A 21,306-nucleotide genomic window follows, 5' to 3' on the forward strand; every position below is an offset into this window, starting at 1 on the left:
TTAGTCGCATTGACCTGTGCCTAGAGCATAGCCCTCCATAATGTTCTAACGTTTAACTGTCATTCATTCTTTGGGGTACTCCTCTGTTTTTGTGGCTGTTTGAGAAGAAAAAAGAATTTCAAGATGTATATTGTATACACTTCTCTAACATTAAATGTACCTATTGAACCATACCTCTCCCATCCATGCACGTATCCACATTTCTCTCACAAAATTGAACCCGCATCCACCACTTCCACTAGTTTGTTCCACACTCTCACCACCCTCTGAGGAAGCTCCCCCTCTTGTTCCACTGAAACATTACTGCTTTCACACTTAACCCATGACTCCTACTCTTTCTACTCCTAGTCTCATCCACCCTCAGTGGAAAAAGCCTGTTTACAATTCCCTATCTATACCCCTCATAATTTTGTATACCTGTATCAATTCTCCCTGCATTCTCCTATATTCTAAGGAACAACCTATTCAGCCTGTCCTATAACTCAGTCCTAAAGTCCTGGCAACATCCTTGTCAATTTTCTCTGCGCTTTTTCATTCTTATTGATATCTTTCCTGCAGGTAGGTGACCAGAACTGTGAACTGGACACAATGGCCCAAAGTAGGCCTCACCAACGTCTTACACGAATTCAATATTATATCCTAACTCCTGTGCTCAATGTTTTGACTTATGAAGTTCAATGGCCAAAAACTCTCTTTACCACACTACCCATCTGTGACGTCACTTTCAAAGAGTTATAGATTTGTATTCCCAGAACCCCCTGTTCTACAGCCTTCCTGAGTGCTTTACCACTCACCGTGTAAGTCCTACCCTGGTTTGTCCTCCCAAATTTGAGACACCTCAAATTTGTCTGCATTAACTTACATCTGCCATTTCACAACCCATTTTTTCAGCTGTTCCAGATCCCATTGCAAACATTAACAGGCTACCCCATCATCCAATACACCTCTAATCTTGATGTCATCCACAAGCTTGCTGATTCAGTTTACTACATTATTTAGATCATTGATATACAGTAGATGATAAACAACAAAGAACCTAGCACCGATCTGTGGCATAACACTAGTCAGTATTATGTGTTATATTTTATCCTGATGTAAATATATATTGGCATTCCTCATTGTTGTCATTAAGATAACTGAAACCTTTACCTAACAATTCTCTAGAAGTATCTGGACCATACAAAGCACAATGCTTCAAGAAGGTATAAGTCCCAAAATATCAACCAAGGATATGCATTTAATAAATACCTTCTTTGCCAAATATATACACATGGCACAGAAACAATTTATGAAAAATACCTTGCACATTATATTCTAACTTTACACAGAAAGATTTGCATGAACAATTTAGTAGTATGTTGATAGTGCAGTTGTTTATAGATAAACAGGTTCTACTGATGCATGTACAAATACCAAAAACTAAGTTGATTTACATTTGTGTTGAGCCAAAAATACATCTTTTGTAGATGATGCTGCACCAGTACTTATGTCAGGAATTGTCCAAGAGAAATTCTGGATGTGTTACTGGTAATTCTGTTGGGCTAGTTGTGCCAGTGACTGCCCCTGTGCCTCGACTGCACTCCGACTCAGGCCCTTCCCACAAGGCTACATTCTAACGCAAAACTATAATCTTTATAATGTTATATACCTCTATAAGGTCACCCCTCAGCCTCCTGCACCCAGTGAGAACAATCCCAGCATATCCAATATCTGCTTGTAACCAAACCCCTTTTCCGAGCATTGCAGCGATGAGCACAATACTTTACAGTGCCAGCTGTAAGATCAGGATTCAACTCTCATTGCTTCTGTAAAGAGTTGGTTTCCTTTGATTCTCAAGTTTCTTCCCACTTCATATTTCAGAGCTATGAACGCACTGAGGCTCCTCTGTACATCAACTCCACCTTTTACTGTATATATCTGGCCAGCATTAGAGATCCAAAGTACATTACCACACACTTGCCTGGATTAAATTCCATCTGCCACTGCTCCACCCTACTTTCCACTGATCTATTCCCTGCGTATCCTTAGACAACAATTCAAGTCACTTATATATATGACAAACAAGGTCCCAGCACCAATCCCTGTGGCACACCACTGGTTACAGACTTCCAGTCAGAAAAAGACTCATACATCCTCACCCTCTGCCTCCTGTTACCAAGCCAATTCTGGATGCAGTTTGCTAAAACATCATGGATCCATTGTTCTCTAACTTCCTAGACCAGCCCATCATGTGAGGCCTTGTCAAAAGAGAAAAGCTGGGTGGGGGTGGACGGGGTGGTAGCTGGAGGCTGAATGGGGGAAGATGAATTTAAAGTAAAATAAATTAGTTCTTCCTTAATGGCAGGGAATACAACCCCATGTAGCATTTGCACTCCCTCAGCTTTAGGTCAGTCAGGCTTCTGTTTGCAGGCTCCTCTTGGGTAACTAACCAACATAGTTGGAAGATGATAAGGACTGCTGCTAATCATTTGCCACAGCCACCTGACTGGACACCATGGTGTTTTGAGATTTTCCTTGCATCCTCAGAACAGATGGCTACCATTGCATTTGCACAATAAAAAAGCAGTGCTGCTTTCATATGTGGAACTGACAGAAGACCCATATTGTATCAAGTTGTTTACAGGCATTCTTGTGCCGGGATATAGTGGGATGAGTGTGAGTTTATGGAGTATAGGCAAGTGGCAGAGTAGTAGTTGTGAGCTCCTTGAGATGTTCCTTTGGGCCACTGCCTTAGCTACTTTTCTATCATATTGTAAGATCCAGTAAAATATTGGAGAGGGGGCATATATTACAAAATATCAAAACAGTAAAGAACTATAGAAAATCACAAACATGAGAAAATCTGCAGATGCTGGAAATCCAAAGCAACACACAAAATGCATGAGGAACTCAGCAGGCCAGGCAGCATCTATGTAAAAGAGCAAACAGATCACGTTTCAGGCCGAGACCCTTCTTCAGGACTGAGAGGGAAGGAGCGAGATGTCTGAATTCAAAGGTGGGGGAAGAGGAAACAGGCTAGCTGGAAGGTGAAAGGTGAAACCAAGTGGGTGGGAAAGGTAAAGGGCTGGAGAAGAATGATTTGATAGGAGGGGGGAGTGGACAATAGGAGAAAGGGAAGGGGGAATCTATAGAAAGTATCTGAAATAACATCTATTAAAATTGACATTTGTATTATAACCTTTAAATTAAGAAATAGATAGCATTTTTATTTGTCAGATCCCAAATCATTCTAAGGCTTTCTCATGCTTTCACTGTGTTAGAACACAAGAGATCATTCAGTTTATCATAGCTGCCTGGCTCTTTGATAAAGCCTTCCAATTACAACCAATTCTTAGCTCCTTTTTCATTGTCATGCAAACATTTCTCTTTAGAATATTTAACAAATTTCCTTTTAAAATATATCACTAAATATGCCTCCACCACCGTTGCACACAGTGCATTTGAAATAATTAAAAAGCAGGTTTTATTTTTTTTTAACCAGGTTTTCTTACAGACTGCTTTATATCCACAGGGATGCCATTGCTGTGGTATCAATAATCCCCTCCGAGGCACTTGAGAACCATAATGGAACAATTTATTATACACTTTCCCAAGTATTTAAAATCCTATTACAGAGTTTCTCTTGATATGGAGACATTGATATAATTTTGTCAATGTGACCAACAGGCAAATGTTGATGTTACACATCCAGACCTCTGAAAAATTAGTAAAACTTGTGAAATAATCCCAAGACTCAAAGTCTCTCACACCCCTTTTTCTATCTTCTGGTAATTTCTTCCCTATCCTCTTTCTCTCTTTCTTCATTCCCAATTGTGGCTCAACTCTCACCCCTTCTTTTCTCTTCACCTGTCCAACACCTCCGATTGGTGCCCCTCCCCCTTTCCTTTTTACCATCCACTGTCTTCTCCTATAACATTCCTTCTTTTTCAGCCCTTTACCTGTTCCTCCTATCACTTACCAGCACGCTCAATCCCCCTCCCCAGGTCTCACCTACCACCTGCCAACTCGTACTCCTTCCCTTTCCCCCACCTTCTTAATCTGGCTTCTCCTCACCCCATTTACTTTCCAGTCATGATGAAGGGTCTCAGCCCAAAGTGTCGACAGCTTATTCCTCTCCATAATTGCTGCCTGACCTGCTGAGTTCCTCCACCATTTTGTGTGTGTGTTTCTCTGGATTTCCAGCATTCTACAGAATCTCTTCTGTTTAAATACCATTAGTTTCATTATGGTAATTAAGTACAGTGGAGTCTAGTTAATTGGGACACAATGGGTTCAGTACATTTTGGCCCAAATAAGTAGCTGTCTCAATTAGACAAAATTTCATGGAAATAGTTGACACATAAAAAAAAACTACTATTTAAATTAATAACAAATTATGTATTTGAATGAAATACAGAACAAATTGGAACACTAACAATACTGTAACAGTACTATAAAACTGTAATTCTTAATAGCTATCAGCTGAGGAATTCGTCCAGTGTAAGCTACCATGTTCTTTTGATTGACTGTAAATTAACTAAGTTAGCGCAGACATCTAGTGCTGATAATGGACAGCCTTCATACAATGTTTTTGACAATTGCATCCTCTAAATCTTAATTTTCATTGTAACATTCAAGATGATTGTCGATAACGTCAAATTCTTTGTAGTTCCCAACTTGCTAAAGGAGTGAAGTAGTTTCATTTTCACTCCCAGCTATTTCTGACATTGGCAAGCCTGTACACTTGAAACGATAGTGAGCAAATTTGCGGTACTACTTACGTTTGTACTTTTCGCCAACTGTTAGTGACAAAGATCACTGCTTTTTGAACACAAACACACATACAACTGATGCAATTTTTAAAATGTTCACTGTAAGCACAGTGTAGTGTTTAACAACCACATAAATGCATGTGATTAAAGCTAGTTAGAAACTTTGACAACAGTCTCCTGTCCCAATTAAGCAGCATAGTGTCTCCAATAAATGAAGTGAATCCCAGCTATTTTCTCAAATAGTTTTTGTTCTTTAAGAGTTGTCCCAAATAAGTGGTTGCCCAATTAACCAGAATCCACTGTACTTCCAATAACAGTGCACAGCAAAACAAAGGAAGAAATCAACCACCAGTTTCTAAATAAAAATTCTTTACTTAAAGCCAGCTCACAAACAAGTAGTTACTTACCCTGTGCCTAGTGAGTGGCCCCAGATGTAAACAGAACTCTTACCACTCCTCTCTTTCAACCAATTGTAGGTGAAGATTGCATCTGTGGTCATTCCACTCTCAGAAGGAGTTCCTTCGGAGTCTCCCCAACCTGTATACAAATTACAAATCAAAATTAGGGAGCGCTTTCACACACTTTCAGTATCTGATTTAACGTTGATTCTGAAACATAACACATTTAATTTTAAAATGGAAAGCAGCCTGATAACTTCAAAGAAACTCAAGATTAAGTTGTTTTCTAAGTTGCAATTTTGTTCCTATTTGTTCAAACTGCTAATGTACAACAGACTGTATTATTACAACAAAATATGTTATGAAAAACCAGTGCAATTTAGAAGGCATAAAGCAGTATGCACACCACCAAGCGGGAATTAAAGCATACTCAGAATAAATCCAAAATTACATTGCATGAGAACATAAGAAAATGGATCGGCCAAGTGTTCCCTCGAACCTACTCTGATGATCTTTTAACAACTCCGTATTCTATCTCTCAATTGCTTTCAAACTGTAAAATCTACCAATCTCTGCTGTTAAATATACCCAAGAACAGAGTAGCAAATATAGTCTTATAATTTACAAAGTCTCAGTAAGGAAATTGCTCCTTAGCTCAGATGTATATGGTTGATTGACTCTTTAGTGCAAGACTGTGTCTTCAATAAACGTGGACACAAGTGATCCTCTCATCAACTGATTTAAACTATAAAAAAGTGAAGGTTCAAGAACCACCAAGACACCAGATAATTTTCCATAGCATTGAAAATAACTCACTTCTGCCTCCTCTTATGTTAATACATCAGCCCCAAACTTAGGGGCTGTCATCTGTATAACAATCTCTTGCATGACACTCTTTTGAATGCTCATTTACACTACACACTGTTTTTCCTCTTTACAACCAGCTTGTTTCATCTTCAAAAATATTTACTTATCCAAAAACTGCATTCAAAAACCATGATAAAGGAGTAATCAGTCTTCCAATTCATAAGAAATAAATGCGGGAGTAGGCTTTTCAGTCCTGCATGTCTGTTAGGCAATTCAATAAGATTAAGGCCAATCTTCAGTGTCACTTTCCTACATTAACCTGAACATCTTATTCTCTAATAGTCTACTGACTTGCCTTCAATACTGCAGACAATGAACCTCCAATACCCCCAAGTAGAGAATTCCAAAGATTCACCAGCATCTGCAGAGAAGAAATTTCTTCTTGTTTTTCTCGTCCCTTCATTTCCACACCATGACTCCAAGTTCAGACATCCCAACCAGAGAAATACCAACTTTACATTTACCCTGTCAAGCCCATAAGAATTTGGCACTTTTCAGTAATACGGTCTTTCATTCTTCCAACCTCAATATGATATAGGCTCCTTCTATTTAATTACTATAAATTCACCACCCCAGAAATCAATCTGGCAAGGCTTCATTGCATTCCCTCTATTGAAAGAATATCCTTCCTAGTTGAGGAGAATAGAACAATCTATGATATTCCAAATGTGCTTTCCTTAAGGTCTTATACCATTGGAGTAAAACATCTCTACCCTTGCTTTTAATTTTTCCTGCAATAAAGGCCAACAAACCATTTCCCTTGCTAAATCTGCATCACACACAAAATGCTGGTGGAATGCAGCAGGTCAGACAGCATCCATAGAAAGAAGCACAGTTGACGTTTCAGGTCGAGACCCTTCGTCAGGACTAACTGAAAGAAGGGATAGTAAGAGATTTGAAAGTGGGAGGGGGAGGGGGAGATCCAAAATGATAGGAGAAGACAAGAGGGGGAGGGATGGAGCTAAGAGCTGGAAAGTTGATTGGCAAATGGATACAAGGCTGGAGAAGGGAGAGGATCATGGGACAGGAGGCCTAGGGAGAAAGAAAAGGGGAGGGGAGTGCCAGAGGAAGATGGAGAGCAAGCAAGGAGTTATTGTGAGAGGGACAGAGAGAGAAAAAAAGGAAAAAATAACAAATAAATAAATAAGAGATGGGGTAAGAACGGGAAGAGGGGCATTAATGGAAGTTAGAAAGTCAAAGTTCATGCCATCAGGTTGGAGGCTACCCAGACAGAATATAAGGTGTTGTTCCTCCAACCTAAGAGCGGCTTCATCTTGATAGTAGAGGAGGCCTCGGATAGACATATCAGAATGGGAATGGGGCATGGAATTAAAATGTGTGGCTACTGGGAGATTCTGCTTTCTCTGGTGGACAGAGCGTAGGTGTTCAGCAAAACGGTCTCCTAGTCTGCATCGGGTCTCACCAATATATAGGAGGGAGCACCGGACGCAGTATATCAGACCAGCCGACTCACAGGTGAAGTGTCGCCTCACCTGGAAGGACGGCCTGGGGCCCTGAATGGTGGTGAGGGAGGAAGTGTAAGGACATGTATAGCACTTGTTCCGCTTACAAGGATAAGTGCCGGGAGGGAGATCGGTGGGAAAGGATGGGGGTGGGGGAGCAAATGGACAAGGGAGTCGCGTTGGGAGCGATCCCTGCTGAAAGCAGAAAGGGTGGGGGGAGGGAAAGATGTGCTTGGTGGTGAGATCCCGTTGGAGGTGGCGGAAGTTACAGAGAATTACGTTGGATTTGGAGACTGGTGGGGTGGTAAGTGAGGACAAGGGGAACCCTATCCCTAGTGGGGTGGCGGGAGGATGGGGTGAGAGCAGATGTGCGTGCAATGGGAGAGATGCGTTTGAGAGCAGAATTGATGGTGGAGGAAGGGAAGCCCTTTCTTTAAAAAAAGGAAGACATCTTCTTTGTCCTGGAATGAAATGCCTCATCCTGAGAGAAGATGCAGCGGAGACGGAGGAATTGTGAGAAAGGGATGGCGCTTTTGCAAGAGATGGTGGGAAGAGGAATAGTCCAGGTAGCTGTGAGAGTCTGTAGGCTTATAGTGGACATCAGTAGATAAGCTGTCTCCAGAGACAGAGACAGAAAGATCAAGAAAGGGGAGGGAGGTGTTGGAAATGGACCAGGTAAATTTGAGGGCAGGGTGAAAGTTGGAGCTAAAGTTGGAGACGCGTGCTGAGCTTGTTGATTTCATTAACTTTGCCTCCAACTTTCACCCCACTAGGGATAGGGTTCCCCTTGTCCTCACCTACCATTCCACCAGTCTCCGGGTCCAACATATAATTCTCCATAACTTCTGCCACCTCCAACGGGATCCCACAACCAAGCACATCTTTCCCTCCCCCCCCCACTTCTGCTTTCTGCAGAGATCGCTCCCTAAATGGCTCCCTTGTCCATTCATCCTCCAATCCCTTCCCACCAATCTCCCTCCCGACACTCATCCCTGTAAGTGGAACAAGTGCTACACATGCCCTTACACTTCCTCCTTCAACACCATTCAGGGCCCCAGACAGTCCTTCCAGGTGAGGCGACACTTCACCTGTGAGTCGGCTGGTGTAATATACAGTGTCCAGTGCAGCCTTCTATATATTGGTGAGACCTGACGCAAACTGGGAGATCACTTCGCTGAAAACCTACGCTTTGTCCGCCAGAGAAAGCAGGATCTCCCAGTGGCCACACATTTTAATTCCACGTCCCATTCCCATTCTGATATGTCTATCCATGGCCTCCTCTACTGTCGAGATGAAGCCACACTCAAATTGGAGGAACAACACCTTATATTCCATCTGGGTAGCCTCCAACCTGATGGCATGAACATTGACTTCTCTAGCTTCCGTTAATGTCCCTCCTCCAGTTCTTACCCCATCCTTTATTTATTTATTATTTTCCCCCCTTTTTTCCTCTCTCTTTTTTCTCTCTCTGTCCTTCTCACGATAATTCCTTGCCTGCTCTCCATCTTCCTCTGGCTCTTCCCTCCCCCTTTCTTTCTCCCTAGGCTTCCCATCCCATGATCCTCTCCATTCTCCAGCCTTGTATCCCTTTTGCCAATAAACTTTCCAGCTCTTAGCTCTATCCCTCACCCTCCTGTCTTCTCCTATCATTTCGGATCTCCCCCTCCCACTTTCAAATCTCTTACTATCTCTTCTTTCAGTCAGTCCTGACGAAGGGTCTCGGCCTGAAACATCGACTGTGCTTCTTCCTATGGATGCTGCCTGACCTGCTGAGTTCCACCAGCATTTTGTGTGTGTTGCCTAAATCTGCATGTTAACTTTCAACAATTTAAGTACAAGGATATACTGGTCTTCCAAAACCCAGCACCTTTCAAAATCCCATCATTTAAAATCTAACTTTCTATTTTACTATCTAAATGGAGGACTCCACATCTTTCTAAATTATTTTCACACTATATTGCCAAACACTCTGCTATTCAATTAACCTGTCTATATCCTCCTAAATCCTTTTCAATCCAGGAAAGTGTGAAGTGATTCACTTTGGAAAGTCAAACTTGATGGCAGAGTAGAGGGTTTTTGGCAGGAGTGTGGAGAAATGGAGGGATCTTGGGTCCACATCCATAAATCCCTCGAAGTTAAGAGTGCAAGTTGATAGGGTAGTTAATATTACAGGTGTAACACGTTGCAAGGTTTCATTGCTAATGTAGTGGCTCCTATGTAATGTTCCACTGTTAAGGTAATGGGTTTCTCTGTAGCAGCAATGTTTGTGTTATGACTAGAGATAACGGGACTTTGGAATGCAGGGGCTATCCAATGGGAGAAATGTTGTTCTTTCTTGTGTCTGGGAGCCGGGTTTTTCGCAGTCTTTCGTCAGGGAGCGATGGAGAGAGAAGACATGAATGGTGAGTTGGAAGACCACTGGACAGAGTGCACTCAGGAGCGAGGGTCCGAGGGCCAGCTATGGTTGGAGGTCAACGGGAACAAATGAACGAACAGTGAGCTCCCAAAGATGAGCAATAGACTTTTTCCTTAAAATGGGCCCTTTTACTTTTTATTTTCTTTATAAATCTTAATCTGGATAGAAGATTAGTAAAGTTCAATCACTTAATTGCCTATGATGTACTGTCTGATATTTTGCGGTGCGGATTTGTAACCGGGCAACACATCACGCAGCATCCACACAAACGAGATTTCTCGGTTTGGCGGGGCCAGAAATTGTTTTCCCCTAGACAAACACGTGCTGGCTGAGCCTGAGGGTTACAAAGGTATTAATCCTCAACAATAAATGATAAGTTAGGCACAGAGACAATGTGTATTTATTGACAAATATCTTTATTGCCTCAGTTAACAAACACGTGAATTTACAAACCTAATATCTGTGTGTGCAGACACTAGGTCTCAATGACCCTCCACCAAACAGTCAAAGAATAGAAAAATACCCAGGAAATCGAGTCTACACTGGCCAAGCATTCCTATTGATTCCGATGTGGGCTCATCCATCTTTGCGATAGTTGGTCTCCACAAAGATATCGCTGCCCGTGCTTCTGAAATCTCCATTCCTATCCTTTTCCTTATTAGGTCAATCTATTATCTTTCAGCTCAGGCTCAGGCTCAGGCTCATCTGACTGACCTGTGTCAGCTTCTCATTGGATCTGGCCCAAGACTACAAGCAATATCACTTTATGACTCTTCCTCCAAACTTGTGCCTCTGGTAACGTCCTTTGCTCTTTCTAAGTCATTTGGGTTCAGGCTACTTCAGGTTACAGGCTGATCTTTCTACATGCCTGCCAATTTTATATAACCAAGTAAACAGTTTCTTATATGGAAACTGTCCCCTGTTCAGCATATCATCAACAGGAGATTCACTGTGTCCATGTTCAATTGCTCTGAATAAACCATCCCTCAGCAAGAACCAGCTCACTAAACAGCTCACAAAAGGCAGCTGCAAGAACACTCTCACAAAATAGCAACCTCCATTCCTGCAACCACATGACAAGAACAAAGACATCTACTTTGTCTGCTTCCATTGCCCTTGCCTCATTTATGTTCGCTGATCTGCAGATTTTAGTTCTTTCTGTCCAACATTAATATGGTGCCACACACACACAATACTGGAGGAACTCAGCAGGCCAGGCAGCAAGTATGGAAAAGTGTACAGTCAACATTTCGGGCCAAGACCTTTCATCAGGACTGGAGAAAAAAAAAAGATGTGGAGTCAGTGTAAGAAGGTGGTGGGAGGAGAGGAAGAAACACAAGGTGATAGATGAAACCTGAAGGGGAGGGTAGGGGTGAAATAAAAAGCTGGGAAGTTGATTGGTGAAATAGATACAGGGCTGGAGAAGGGGGAATCTGATAGAATTCAATTGTCCCAGCTCTTTACTTCACCAGCCCTCAAAATATCATGAAGTTATGCCTCCCTTGTATTCCTTCCTGGGAGGAAGGTGCTGGCTGTCCACTCTCTTTATGCCTCATCATCTTGTGCACCTATCAAGTCACCTCTCATCCACATCCCCCTCCTCTCCAAAGAGAAACGCCCTAATTTGCTCAATCTACCCTCATAAGACATGCCCTCCAATCCAGGCAGCAACCTGATTAATGTCCTCTGCAACCTTTCTAAAGCTTTCAAAAGCTAATGAGTTGATCAGAATTGATGCAATATTTCACAGAGCTGCATGTTACCTTGCGGATCTTGTACTTACTCCCCTGACTTCCTCCCCTCCCCCCACCTTCTTAATGTGACTCCTCATCGTTTTTTCTCCTGTCCCGAAGAAGGGACTCGGTCCAAAACGCGGAGTGTACTCTTTTGTGTACGTGCTGCCTGGCCTGCATAGCTCCTCCAGTGTTGTGTGTGCGTTGCTGGGATTTCCAGCATCTGCAGATTTTCTCGTGTTTGGAATTAATACGGTGTCTGGTGTGTTGACCTTCAATAGTCAGGGGAGTGAGTACAAGATCTGCAAGGAAACGTGCAGCTCTGTGAAATATTGCATCAGTTCTGCTCATCTTATTATAGTAAGGATGTGGAAGCTTTAGAGAGGTTGCAGAGGACATTAACCAGGTTGCTGCCTGGATTGGAGGATGTGTCTTATGAGGGTAGATTGAGCAAGTTAGGGGGCTTCTCTTTGGAGAGGAGGAGGATGAGGATGAGAGATGACTTGATAGACGCACAAGATGATGAGGCATAGAGAGAGTGGACAGCCATAATCTTCCTCCCAGGCTGAAATGGCTAATACAAGGGAGGCATAACGTTATGATGTTTTGAGGAAAATATGGGGAGGGATGTTAGAGGTGGCTTTGTTTAATGCAGGGAGTAGTAAGTGCTTAGAACGCACTGCTGGGGTGGTAGTAGAGGCAGATACATTAGGGACATTTAAACAGACCCTTAGATTGACACATGGATGAAAAGAAACAGAATTTCAAAAGGAAGTCTCACGTCAGGATTCCAAGGGCTTTCATGCATGCTTATAAAATGAGCCTGAATGTCACGTCCAAAAACCAAACGCTCAATATAGGATGACTCAGCACATTTCCACTAATCGCACCCATTTGTGGCATGTTGATAAATCTTTAAAAAGTAGGCTGAGCTTTTAATTTAGCTTTTAGGTACATTTTTTCTATATATCAATTACAGCAGATTACTATTATATATAGTTTGTACAATTAATTAAAACTGGATAATTCACAGGTGAGACAGTACACTGATTAAAAAAGAATCATTGTGATAACCCATTCTCGGATATATTCATGAACTAATTATACCTTTTAAGCACATTACAGAATACTTCCTAACATGCAATTCTTAAAAAAATTATTTCTAAACCTGAAAGATGGATGTTGAGGCTTTGGATAGGTTGCAAAAGAGGTTTGCCAGGGTGCTGCCTAGATTAGAGAACATGTGCTATAACAAGAGATTGGACAAACCTGGGTTGTTTTTTCTGGAGCTGTGAAGGCTGAGGAGAGATCCAGTCTAGGCTGAGAAGATTATGAGCGGCATAGACAGAGTGGACAGACGGTATCTTTTCCCCAGGGTTGAAATTTCTAATGCCATAAGGCATGCATTTAAGGTGAGAGGGGGCAAGTTCGAGCAGATGTAAAAGGCAAGTTTTTATCTCATCCCACAGAGAATGGTGGGCGCCTGGGGTGGTGGAAAAGGCAGATACATTGGGGATTTTTAAGGAACATTCAGATAGACACATGAATGTGAGGGAAATGAAAGGATCGGGGCATTGTATAGGCAAACTGATTAGTGCATCTGTTTGCTAATTTAATTGATTTGACACAACATTGTGGGCCGAAGGGCCTGTTCCTGTGCTGCAATGTTCGATATTCTATGTACCCAGCTGTAGTGGTTTATTGAAAGTGTTGTGGTCAATAATAGACCAAAAATGTCTGCATAGAAACTTAAGTTTAAAAAAACATCAATTTTGCATACTAGTGCAATTTTAAGCACAATTTTCACTCTGAATATTGACTTCACTTCAAGTAGAAATGGTACAACTTGACCTCTTCTGATCCCTTTCACTATGTACATAACAACAAAAGACCCCAAATAAGACATAGGAGCAGAATTAAGCCATTCCATCATGTCTGATTTATTATCCCTCTCAATCCTATTCCCTTGCCTTCTCCCCTTAACCTCTGACAACCTCACTAATCAAAGGCCTGTCAACCTTCGCCTTGAATAGATATCTCTATTCTAAATCTACATCCTTCTACACTGAGGCTGTGCCCTCTGGTCCTAGACTCCCCCACTATAGGAAACATTCTCACCACATTCATTCTATCAAGGCTTTTCAATGAGAACCCCCTCGTTCTTCTAAACTCTAGCAAGTACAGGCCCAGAGCCATCAAACACCCCTCATATGTTAACTCTTTCATTCGTGGGATCACTTTCATGAAATCCTCTGGACCCTATCCAATCCCAGCTAATTTTTTCTTAGATCAAGGACGCAAAACTGCTCAGAATAATTCAAGCATGGTAAGATCAATGCCTTATGAAGCCTCAGCATTACATCCTTGCTTTTATGTTCTAGTCCTCTCAAAATGAATACTAACAATGCATCTGCCTTCCTTACCACTGTCTCAATCCACAAGTTAACCTTTAGGGAATCTTGCACGAGGACTCCCAAGTCCTTTAACAGCTCTGATTTTCAATGGCTCAATGGTTCCATTTAATATCAGAGAATGTATACAATATGATTTTTGAATTTTCTCCTCATTTAAAAAGTCCATGACTTCATTCTTTCTGCCAAAGTTCATGACCCCAATCTGTTGAAGTTCTCCTGCAGACTCTGCTCCCTCAACACTCCCTGTCCTTCTACCCATCCTCTTTCATATTATTAAATAGTTTACCTTCAGGTTTCATCATTTCTCTCTTTATGGCTTTTTAGTTGCCTTCTGTTGGTTTTTAAAAGCTTCCAAATTCTCTAGCTTTCTAGTAACCTTTCATGTATTATACAGTATCCCCTCTTTTTTGCTTTTATGCTGTCTTTGACTTCCCCTGTCAGCCACAGTTGCCTCATCCCCCCTTTAGAATACTTCATCTTTGGGACGTATCTTTCTGGTGCCTTCCAAATTTTGCTCAAACACCAGCCATTGCTGTTCTGCCAACATCCCTGCTGGCATCCCCTTCCAATCAACTTTGGCCGTTCCTTTCTTATGACTCTGTAATTTCCTTTACTTAGCTGTAGAGGAATCTCACAGTTGTATACTGCATGCATACTTTGATAATAAATTTACCTTGAACATTGAAAACTGATATACCCATTTTCAGCTTCTCCTCAAACTGCAGGGCGAACTCTATCATAGAATGGATTTCTTCACTTTAAGCTCCCTAATCAAATCTGGGTCATTAACACCCAGTCCAGGATTGCCATTCCCCTAGTGGGCTCAACCAGAAGCTGCTCTAAAAAGCTTCCTCATAGGCATTCTACAAATTCCTTCTCTTGGAAGCCAGCATCAACCTGATTTTCCCAATCTACTGTACCTGCATATTGTAATCCCCACAATGATCACAAAATTGCCCTTTTTACATTCCATTTCTATTTCCCATTGTAATTTGTAGCCCACATTCTGACTACTATTCGGGGGCCTATATATAACTCTTACCAGGGGAGTTCTGTACCTCGTGCAGGATTTCCTAAAGGTTAACTTGCGGGTTGAGACAGTAGTAAGGAAGACAGATGCATTGTTTGTATTTATTTTGAGAGGACTAGAGTATAAAATCAAGGCTGTAATGCTGAGGCTTCATAAGGCATTGATCTTACCACACGTGGATTATTCTGAGCAGTTTTCCATCCTTTATCAAAGAAACCCTTGCAGTTTCTTAACTCTACCCACAAGGATTCTACATCTTCTGATCCTATGTAGCAGCTTTCTAAGGATTTTATTTCATTTTACCAACAGAGGCAACCCACACCCTCTGCTTACCTGACTGTTCTTTTGATACAAGGTGTATCCTTGGATGTTAAGCTCCTAACTATGATCTTCTTTCAGCCATGACTCAGAGATGCCCACAACATCATACCTGCCAATCTCTAAATGCGCTATAAGATCATCTACCTTATTCAGTATACTGCGCATAATCAAATATAACACCTTCAGTCCTATATTTATCATCTATTTTGAATTTGGCCCACGATTACACTTTAACCCATCCCACTGACTACAATTTTGTTTTATCAACTGCCTGTCCTTCCTCACAGACTCACAAGACACTTCATCTAGTTGTAAACCAACTGCCACATACTTACCTTTATCACTCCACTTCTCATATCCCTGCCAAAATTAGTTGAAACCCTCCCCAACAACTCTAGCAAACCTGCCTGCAAGGATATTAGTTCCCCTCAGGTTCAGGTGTCACCCATTCTTTTCGCACAGGTCACATCTTCTCCAGAAGAGATCTCAATGATCCACAAATTGGAAAACTTGCCCCCTGCACGAATTCCTCAGCCATGCATTTATCTGCCAAATTATCCTATTGTTGCCTCATTGGCACATGGCACAGGCAGCAATCCAGAGATTACTGCCCTGGAACACTCACAAAATGCTGGAGGAACTCAGCTGCTTGGCCTGCTGAGTTCCGCCAACATTTTGTGTGTGTTGCTTGGATTTCCAGCATCTGCAGATTTTCTCTTGTTTGTGATTGGATTACTAACCTGGAGGTCCTGCTTTTCAGCTTTCGACTTAATTCCCCTATATGCTCTCTTTAGCACCTCCTCCCTCTTCCTACACGTCATCGGTGCCAATATGTACCAAAATTTCTGGCTGTTTACCCTCCTTTAGATCTGAGACTTCCCTGACCCTGGCACCTGGAAGGTAATATACCATCTGGGTGTCTCTTTCACTTCCACAGAAATCTGCTTTCTGCTCCTCTACTTATCGGATCCCCTATCACTACTGCACTGCTCTTCACCCCACTTCCCTTCTGAGTTACAGAGCCAGACTCAGTGCCAGAGATCTGGTCGCTGCGGTTTTCCCAGTAGGTCATTTCCCCTCCCCCCAACAGTATACAAAGCAGTATAATAATTGAGGGGAACAGACAGAACTGCGCTGGCTGTCTATTCCATTTCCCTCTCCTGCCAGTCATCCAGTAGGCTTTATCCTTCAACTTAAGAGTGACTACCTATCTATCCCCTCATTTTCTTATACGAGCTGTAGGTCATCGAGCTGCAAATCCAGTTCCTAAGGAGCTGCAGCTCATTGCACTTCATGCAGATGTAGTTATCAGGGAGACTGGAGGTCCCCCAGAATTCCTACATCTCACACCAAAAACATACCACTACCTCCAGATCCATTCTCAGCACACTAGCAATTACTAACAAAACAAAAACAACTTACTAGAAACTTAGAATCTGCATGAAAGAGCTGATGTGAGTCTTCCAATAGTCATTTATACTTGCACAAATGTAGCCTCCAGTGTATCAAACATTTGAGGAAGAGAGTAGCAACAGATAAAATTTCCAAGGAATATATTCTGGAGGTGTCAACCCTTCCCATACAAAATAAATTAATTTCAAACATCTAGATATCTGATATTGCTTAACAAAAAATTCAAACCAGGGCAGAGGCATTCCAAAGTCTCAACTAAACAGGAGATGTGATGTTGGACAAGAATATTGACCATCTGTACACTCCTTACAGCCAAATTGATGTCAAGGTTTTTAAAATATAATCATTGTACCTTAGTATATACAATGCAACACAGATTACAGTTATATTAATAGCAAAAGGATATGCTTTGGCAAGTAAGGTGAAAATAAATCCAAAGGGTTTCTACAGTTATATTAATAGCAAAAGGATAGTGAGGGATAAAATTGGTCCCTTAGAGAATCAGAGTGGACGGCTATGTGCGGAGCCAAAAGAGATGGGGGAGTTTTTGAACAATTTCTTTTCTTCAGTATTCACTAAGGGGAATGTTATTGAATTGTGTAAGGTAAAGAAAATAAGAAGGGTAGTTATGGAAAGTATGATGATTAAAGAAGAGGAAGTACTAGCACTTTAAAGGAATATAAAAGTGGATAAGTCACCGGGTCCGGACAGGATATTCCCTAGAATATCCCTTGAGGGAAGTTGGTGTGGAAATAGCAGGGGCTCTGACAGAAATATTTCAAATGTCATTAGAAATGGGAATGGTGCTGGAGGATTGGCATATTGCTCAAGTTGTTCCATTGTTTAAAAAGGGTTCTAAGAGTAAACCTAGCAATTATCAGCCTGTGAGTTTGACGTCAGTGGTGGGTAAATTGATGGAAAGTATTCTCAGAGATGGTATATATAATTATCTGGATAGACAGGGTTTGATTAGGAACAGTCAACATGGATTTTTGCGTGGAAGGTCACGTTTGACATATCTTATTGAATTTTTTGATGAGGTTACTAGGAAAGTTGATATGGGTAAAGCGGTGGATGTTGCCTATATGGACTTCAGTAAGGCCTTTGACAAGGTTTCACACAGAAGGTTAGTTAGGAAGGTTCAATCGTTAGGCATTAATATCGAAGTAGTAAAATGGATTCAGCAGTGGCTGGATGGGAGACACCAGAGAGTAGTGGTGGATAACTGTGTGTCAGATTGGAGGACAGTGTCTAGTGGTGTGCCTCAGGGATCTGTACTAGGTCCAACGTTGTTTGTCATATATATTAATAATCTGGATGATGGGGTGGTAAATTGGATTAGTAAGAATGCAGATGATACTAAGATAGGTGGAGTTGTGGATAATGAAGTAGGTTTTCAAAGCTTGCAGAGAGATTTAGACCACTTAGAAGAGTGGGCTGAAAGATGGCAGATGGTGTTTAATGCTGATAAATGTGAGGTGCTACATTTTGGTCGGACTAATCAAAATAGGACATACATGGTAAATGGTAGGGCATTAAAGAATGCAGTAGAATAGAGGGATCTAGGAATAATAGTGCATAGTTCCTTGAAGGTGGAATCTCATGTGGATAGGGTGGTGAAGAAAGCTTTTGGTATGCTGGCCTTTATAAATCAGAGCATTGAGTATAAGAGTTGGGATGTAATGTTGAAATTGTATAAGGCATTGGTGAGGCCAAATTTGGAGTATTGTGTACAGTTCTGGTCACCAAATTATAGGAAAGATGTCAACAAAATAGAGAGTACAGAGGAGATTTACTAGAATGTTACCTGGGTTTCAGCACCTAAGTTACAGAGAAAGGTTGAACAAGTTAGGTCTTCATTCTTTGGAGCGTAGAAGGTTGAGGGGGGAATTGATAGAGGTATTTAAAATTATGAGGGGAATAGATAGAGTTGACATGGATAGGCTTTTTCTATTGAGAGTGGGGGAGATTCAATCAAGAGGACATGAGTTGAGAGTTAAAGGGCAAAAGATTAGGGGTAACATGAGGGGGAACTTCTTTACTCAGAGAGTGGTAGCTGTGTGGAACGAGCTTCCAGCAGAAGTGGTTGAGGCAGGTTCGATGTTATCATTTAAAGCTAAATTGGATAGATACATGGACAGGAAAGGAAAGGAGGGTTATGGGCTGAGTGCAGGTCCGTGGGACTAGGTAAGAGTTCGGCAGGGACTAGAAGGGCCGAGATGGCCTGTTTCCGTGCTGTAATTGTTATATGGTTATATTAAGATAATTTAGCCCACTGAGATTGCAAAGAATCTGTTATAATAAAAGGGATATTTGCTATGGAGTGATGCAGTGAAGTTTCACCAGAATTCCTTGGAAAACATCTTATATCTCAAGCCAGCTCTGGTCTTCTACACGTTCATGACTGATCTTATTGCTTTACACCATTTTCCTATCTCGTCCTCATGTCGCTCAATCACCCTAATGTCCATAGATCTCTTTATCTCTGTTTTAAATGCAATCAGTGACAGCTTGAACAGCCCTAAAGCATTAAGAATTCCAACAATTCACTGCTGAATAAAGAAATGTCTCATCTCGGTATGAAGTTACCTACTCCTGAGTTCCAGATTCATCAACTAGAGAAAATGTTCTGTTATAAGAAGGGAAGATTAAATAGGCTAGGCTTCTATTCTCTAGAGCATAGAAGAACATCAGGAGATCTTCAGGAACTTGAAGCTGCTCACTCTTTCTATTGCTGAGCCCTCAATGCGGATGAGTGTGTGTTCTCCCAACTTCACCCTCCTGAAGTCCACAATCAGTTCCTTGGTTTTGTTGATGCTGAGTACAATCAGCTGATCTATCTCATTCCTGTACACCTCCTCAGTGCATCTGAAATTCAGCCAACAACAGTGATGTCATCGGCAAATTTACAGACAGTGTCTGACTTGTTCCTAGCCACACAGGCCACAAGGCATAGGAGCTGAATTAACCTTCTGACTCATTGAGTCTCCTCTGCCATTTGATCATGGTTGATTTATTTTCCCTCTGAACTCCATTCTCTTGCCTTCACCCCGTAACCTCCAATGGCCTTATTAACTAAGAACCTATCCACCATCGCTTTAAATATACTCAATCACTTGGCCTCCACTATCATCTGTGGCAATGAATTCCACAGATTCACAACCTCTGACTAAAATGCCTCTTCATCTGTTCTAAAAGGATGTCCTTCTATTCTGAAGCTATGCCCTTTGGTTGTAGACTCTTCCAGTATTGGACCCATCCTCTCCATGTCCACTATTTAGACTTTTCAAAATTTGGCAGGTTTCAATGAGATCCCCTCCCCTTCATTTTTCTAAACTCCAATGATACAGGCCCAAAGACAAAGTTCCTCAAAAGTTAACCATTTCATTCCCAGGATCATTCTCATAAACCATCTCTAGACCCTCTCCAAGGACAACACATCCATTTTTAGATATGGGGCCCAAAACTGCTCACAATACTCCATATGTTGTCCCACCAGTGCTCTGTAGGGTCTCAGCATCACATCTTTTCTTTTATATTCCCGTTTTCTTGAAATGAATGATAATGTTACATTTACCTTCCTTTCCATCCACTCAACTTGCAATTTAACCTTTAGAAAGTCCTACATGAGAGCTCCAAAATCCCTTTGCACTTCTGATTTCTGAATTTCCCCACCTTTTGAAAGTAGTCTGCATCCTTCTACTTCTTTACTCATTCTCTTAATCTAACCAAGGTCTTTCTGCAGGCTCTTAGCTTCAACACTATCTGTCCCTTCACCTTTCTTTGTATAATCCACAAACTTGGTCACAAAGCCACCAATTTTGGCATTCAGATCATTAACATATAACATATAAAGTAGCGGACCCAGTACCAATCCTAGCAGAACACCACTAGTCACCAGCAGCCAAACAGAAAAGGTCCCCTTCATTCCCATTCTTTGCCTTCTGCCAGTCAGCCAATCTTCAGTCCGTGTTTATATATTATGGGCTTCTGCTTAGCTGCCTCGCGTGTGGCACCTTGCTACAGGCCTTCCGAAATTCCAAGTAAAGAGCATCTACTGACTCTCCATCATCTATCTTGCCTGTTATTTCCTCAAAGAATTCCAATAGATTTGTCAGGCAAGATTTCCCCTTAAAAAAACCAAGCTGATTTCAACATATTTTATCAAGTGCCTCAGGAACCCCAAAACCTCATCATAACAATGGATTCTAACATCTTCTCAACCATAGAGGTCAGGATAACTGGCCTATATCTTCCTGCCTTTTTGCCTCCCTCACTTCTTGTAGATTGGAATGACATTTGCAATTCTTCCAGATTCTTGAAAGATCACTACTTCAGAGCTTTCAGTTTCTCAAGCACCTTCTCTTCAGTAATAGCAATTACACTCACTTCTGCGCTCTGACACTCTCAAATTTCTGACATGCTGCTGGTGTCTTTTATTATGAAGATTGATGAAAATTATGCCTTTTTCTGTCTCCCATTAATACCTCTTCAGCATCA

General features: G+C 41.6%; 1 protein-coding gene across 4 annotated transcripts in view; it reads right to left on the reverse strand.

Moving 5' to 3' along the window:
- abhd12 (abhydrolase domain containing 12, lysophospholipase) overlaps positions 1-21,306 on the reverse strand; it is a 164,491-nt gene that overhangs the window by 57,140 nt on the left and 86,045 nt on the right. For all 4 annotated transcript variants that reach the window (XM_063056340.1, XM_063056339.1, XM_063056341.1 and 1 more), the window contains one exon: positions 5,159-5,288. In XM_063056340.1, the coding sequence (XP_062912410.1) occupies positions 5,159-5,288 (130 nt within the window). The remainder of the gene's footprint in view (positions 1-5,158; positions 5,289-21,306) is intronic.

The sequence above is a fragment of the Mobula hypostoma genome, chromosome 8 (assembly GCF_963921235.1).
Source record: "Mobula hypostoma chromosome 8, sMobHyp1.1, whole genome shotgun sequence".
NCBI classification, from domain to species: Eukaryota; Metazoa; Chordata; class Chondrichthyes; order Myliobatiformes; family Myliobatidae; genus Mobula; species Mobula hypostoma.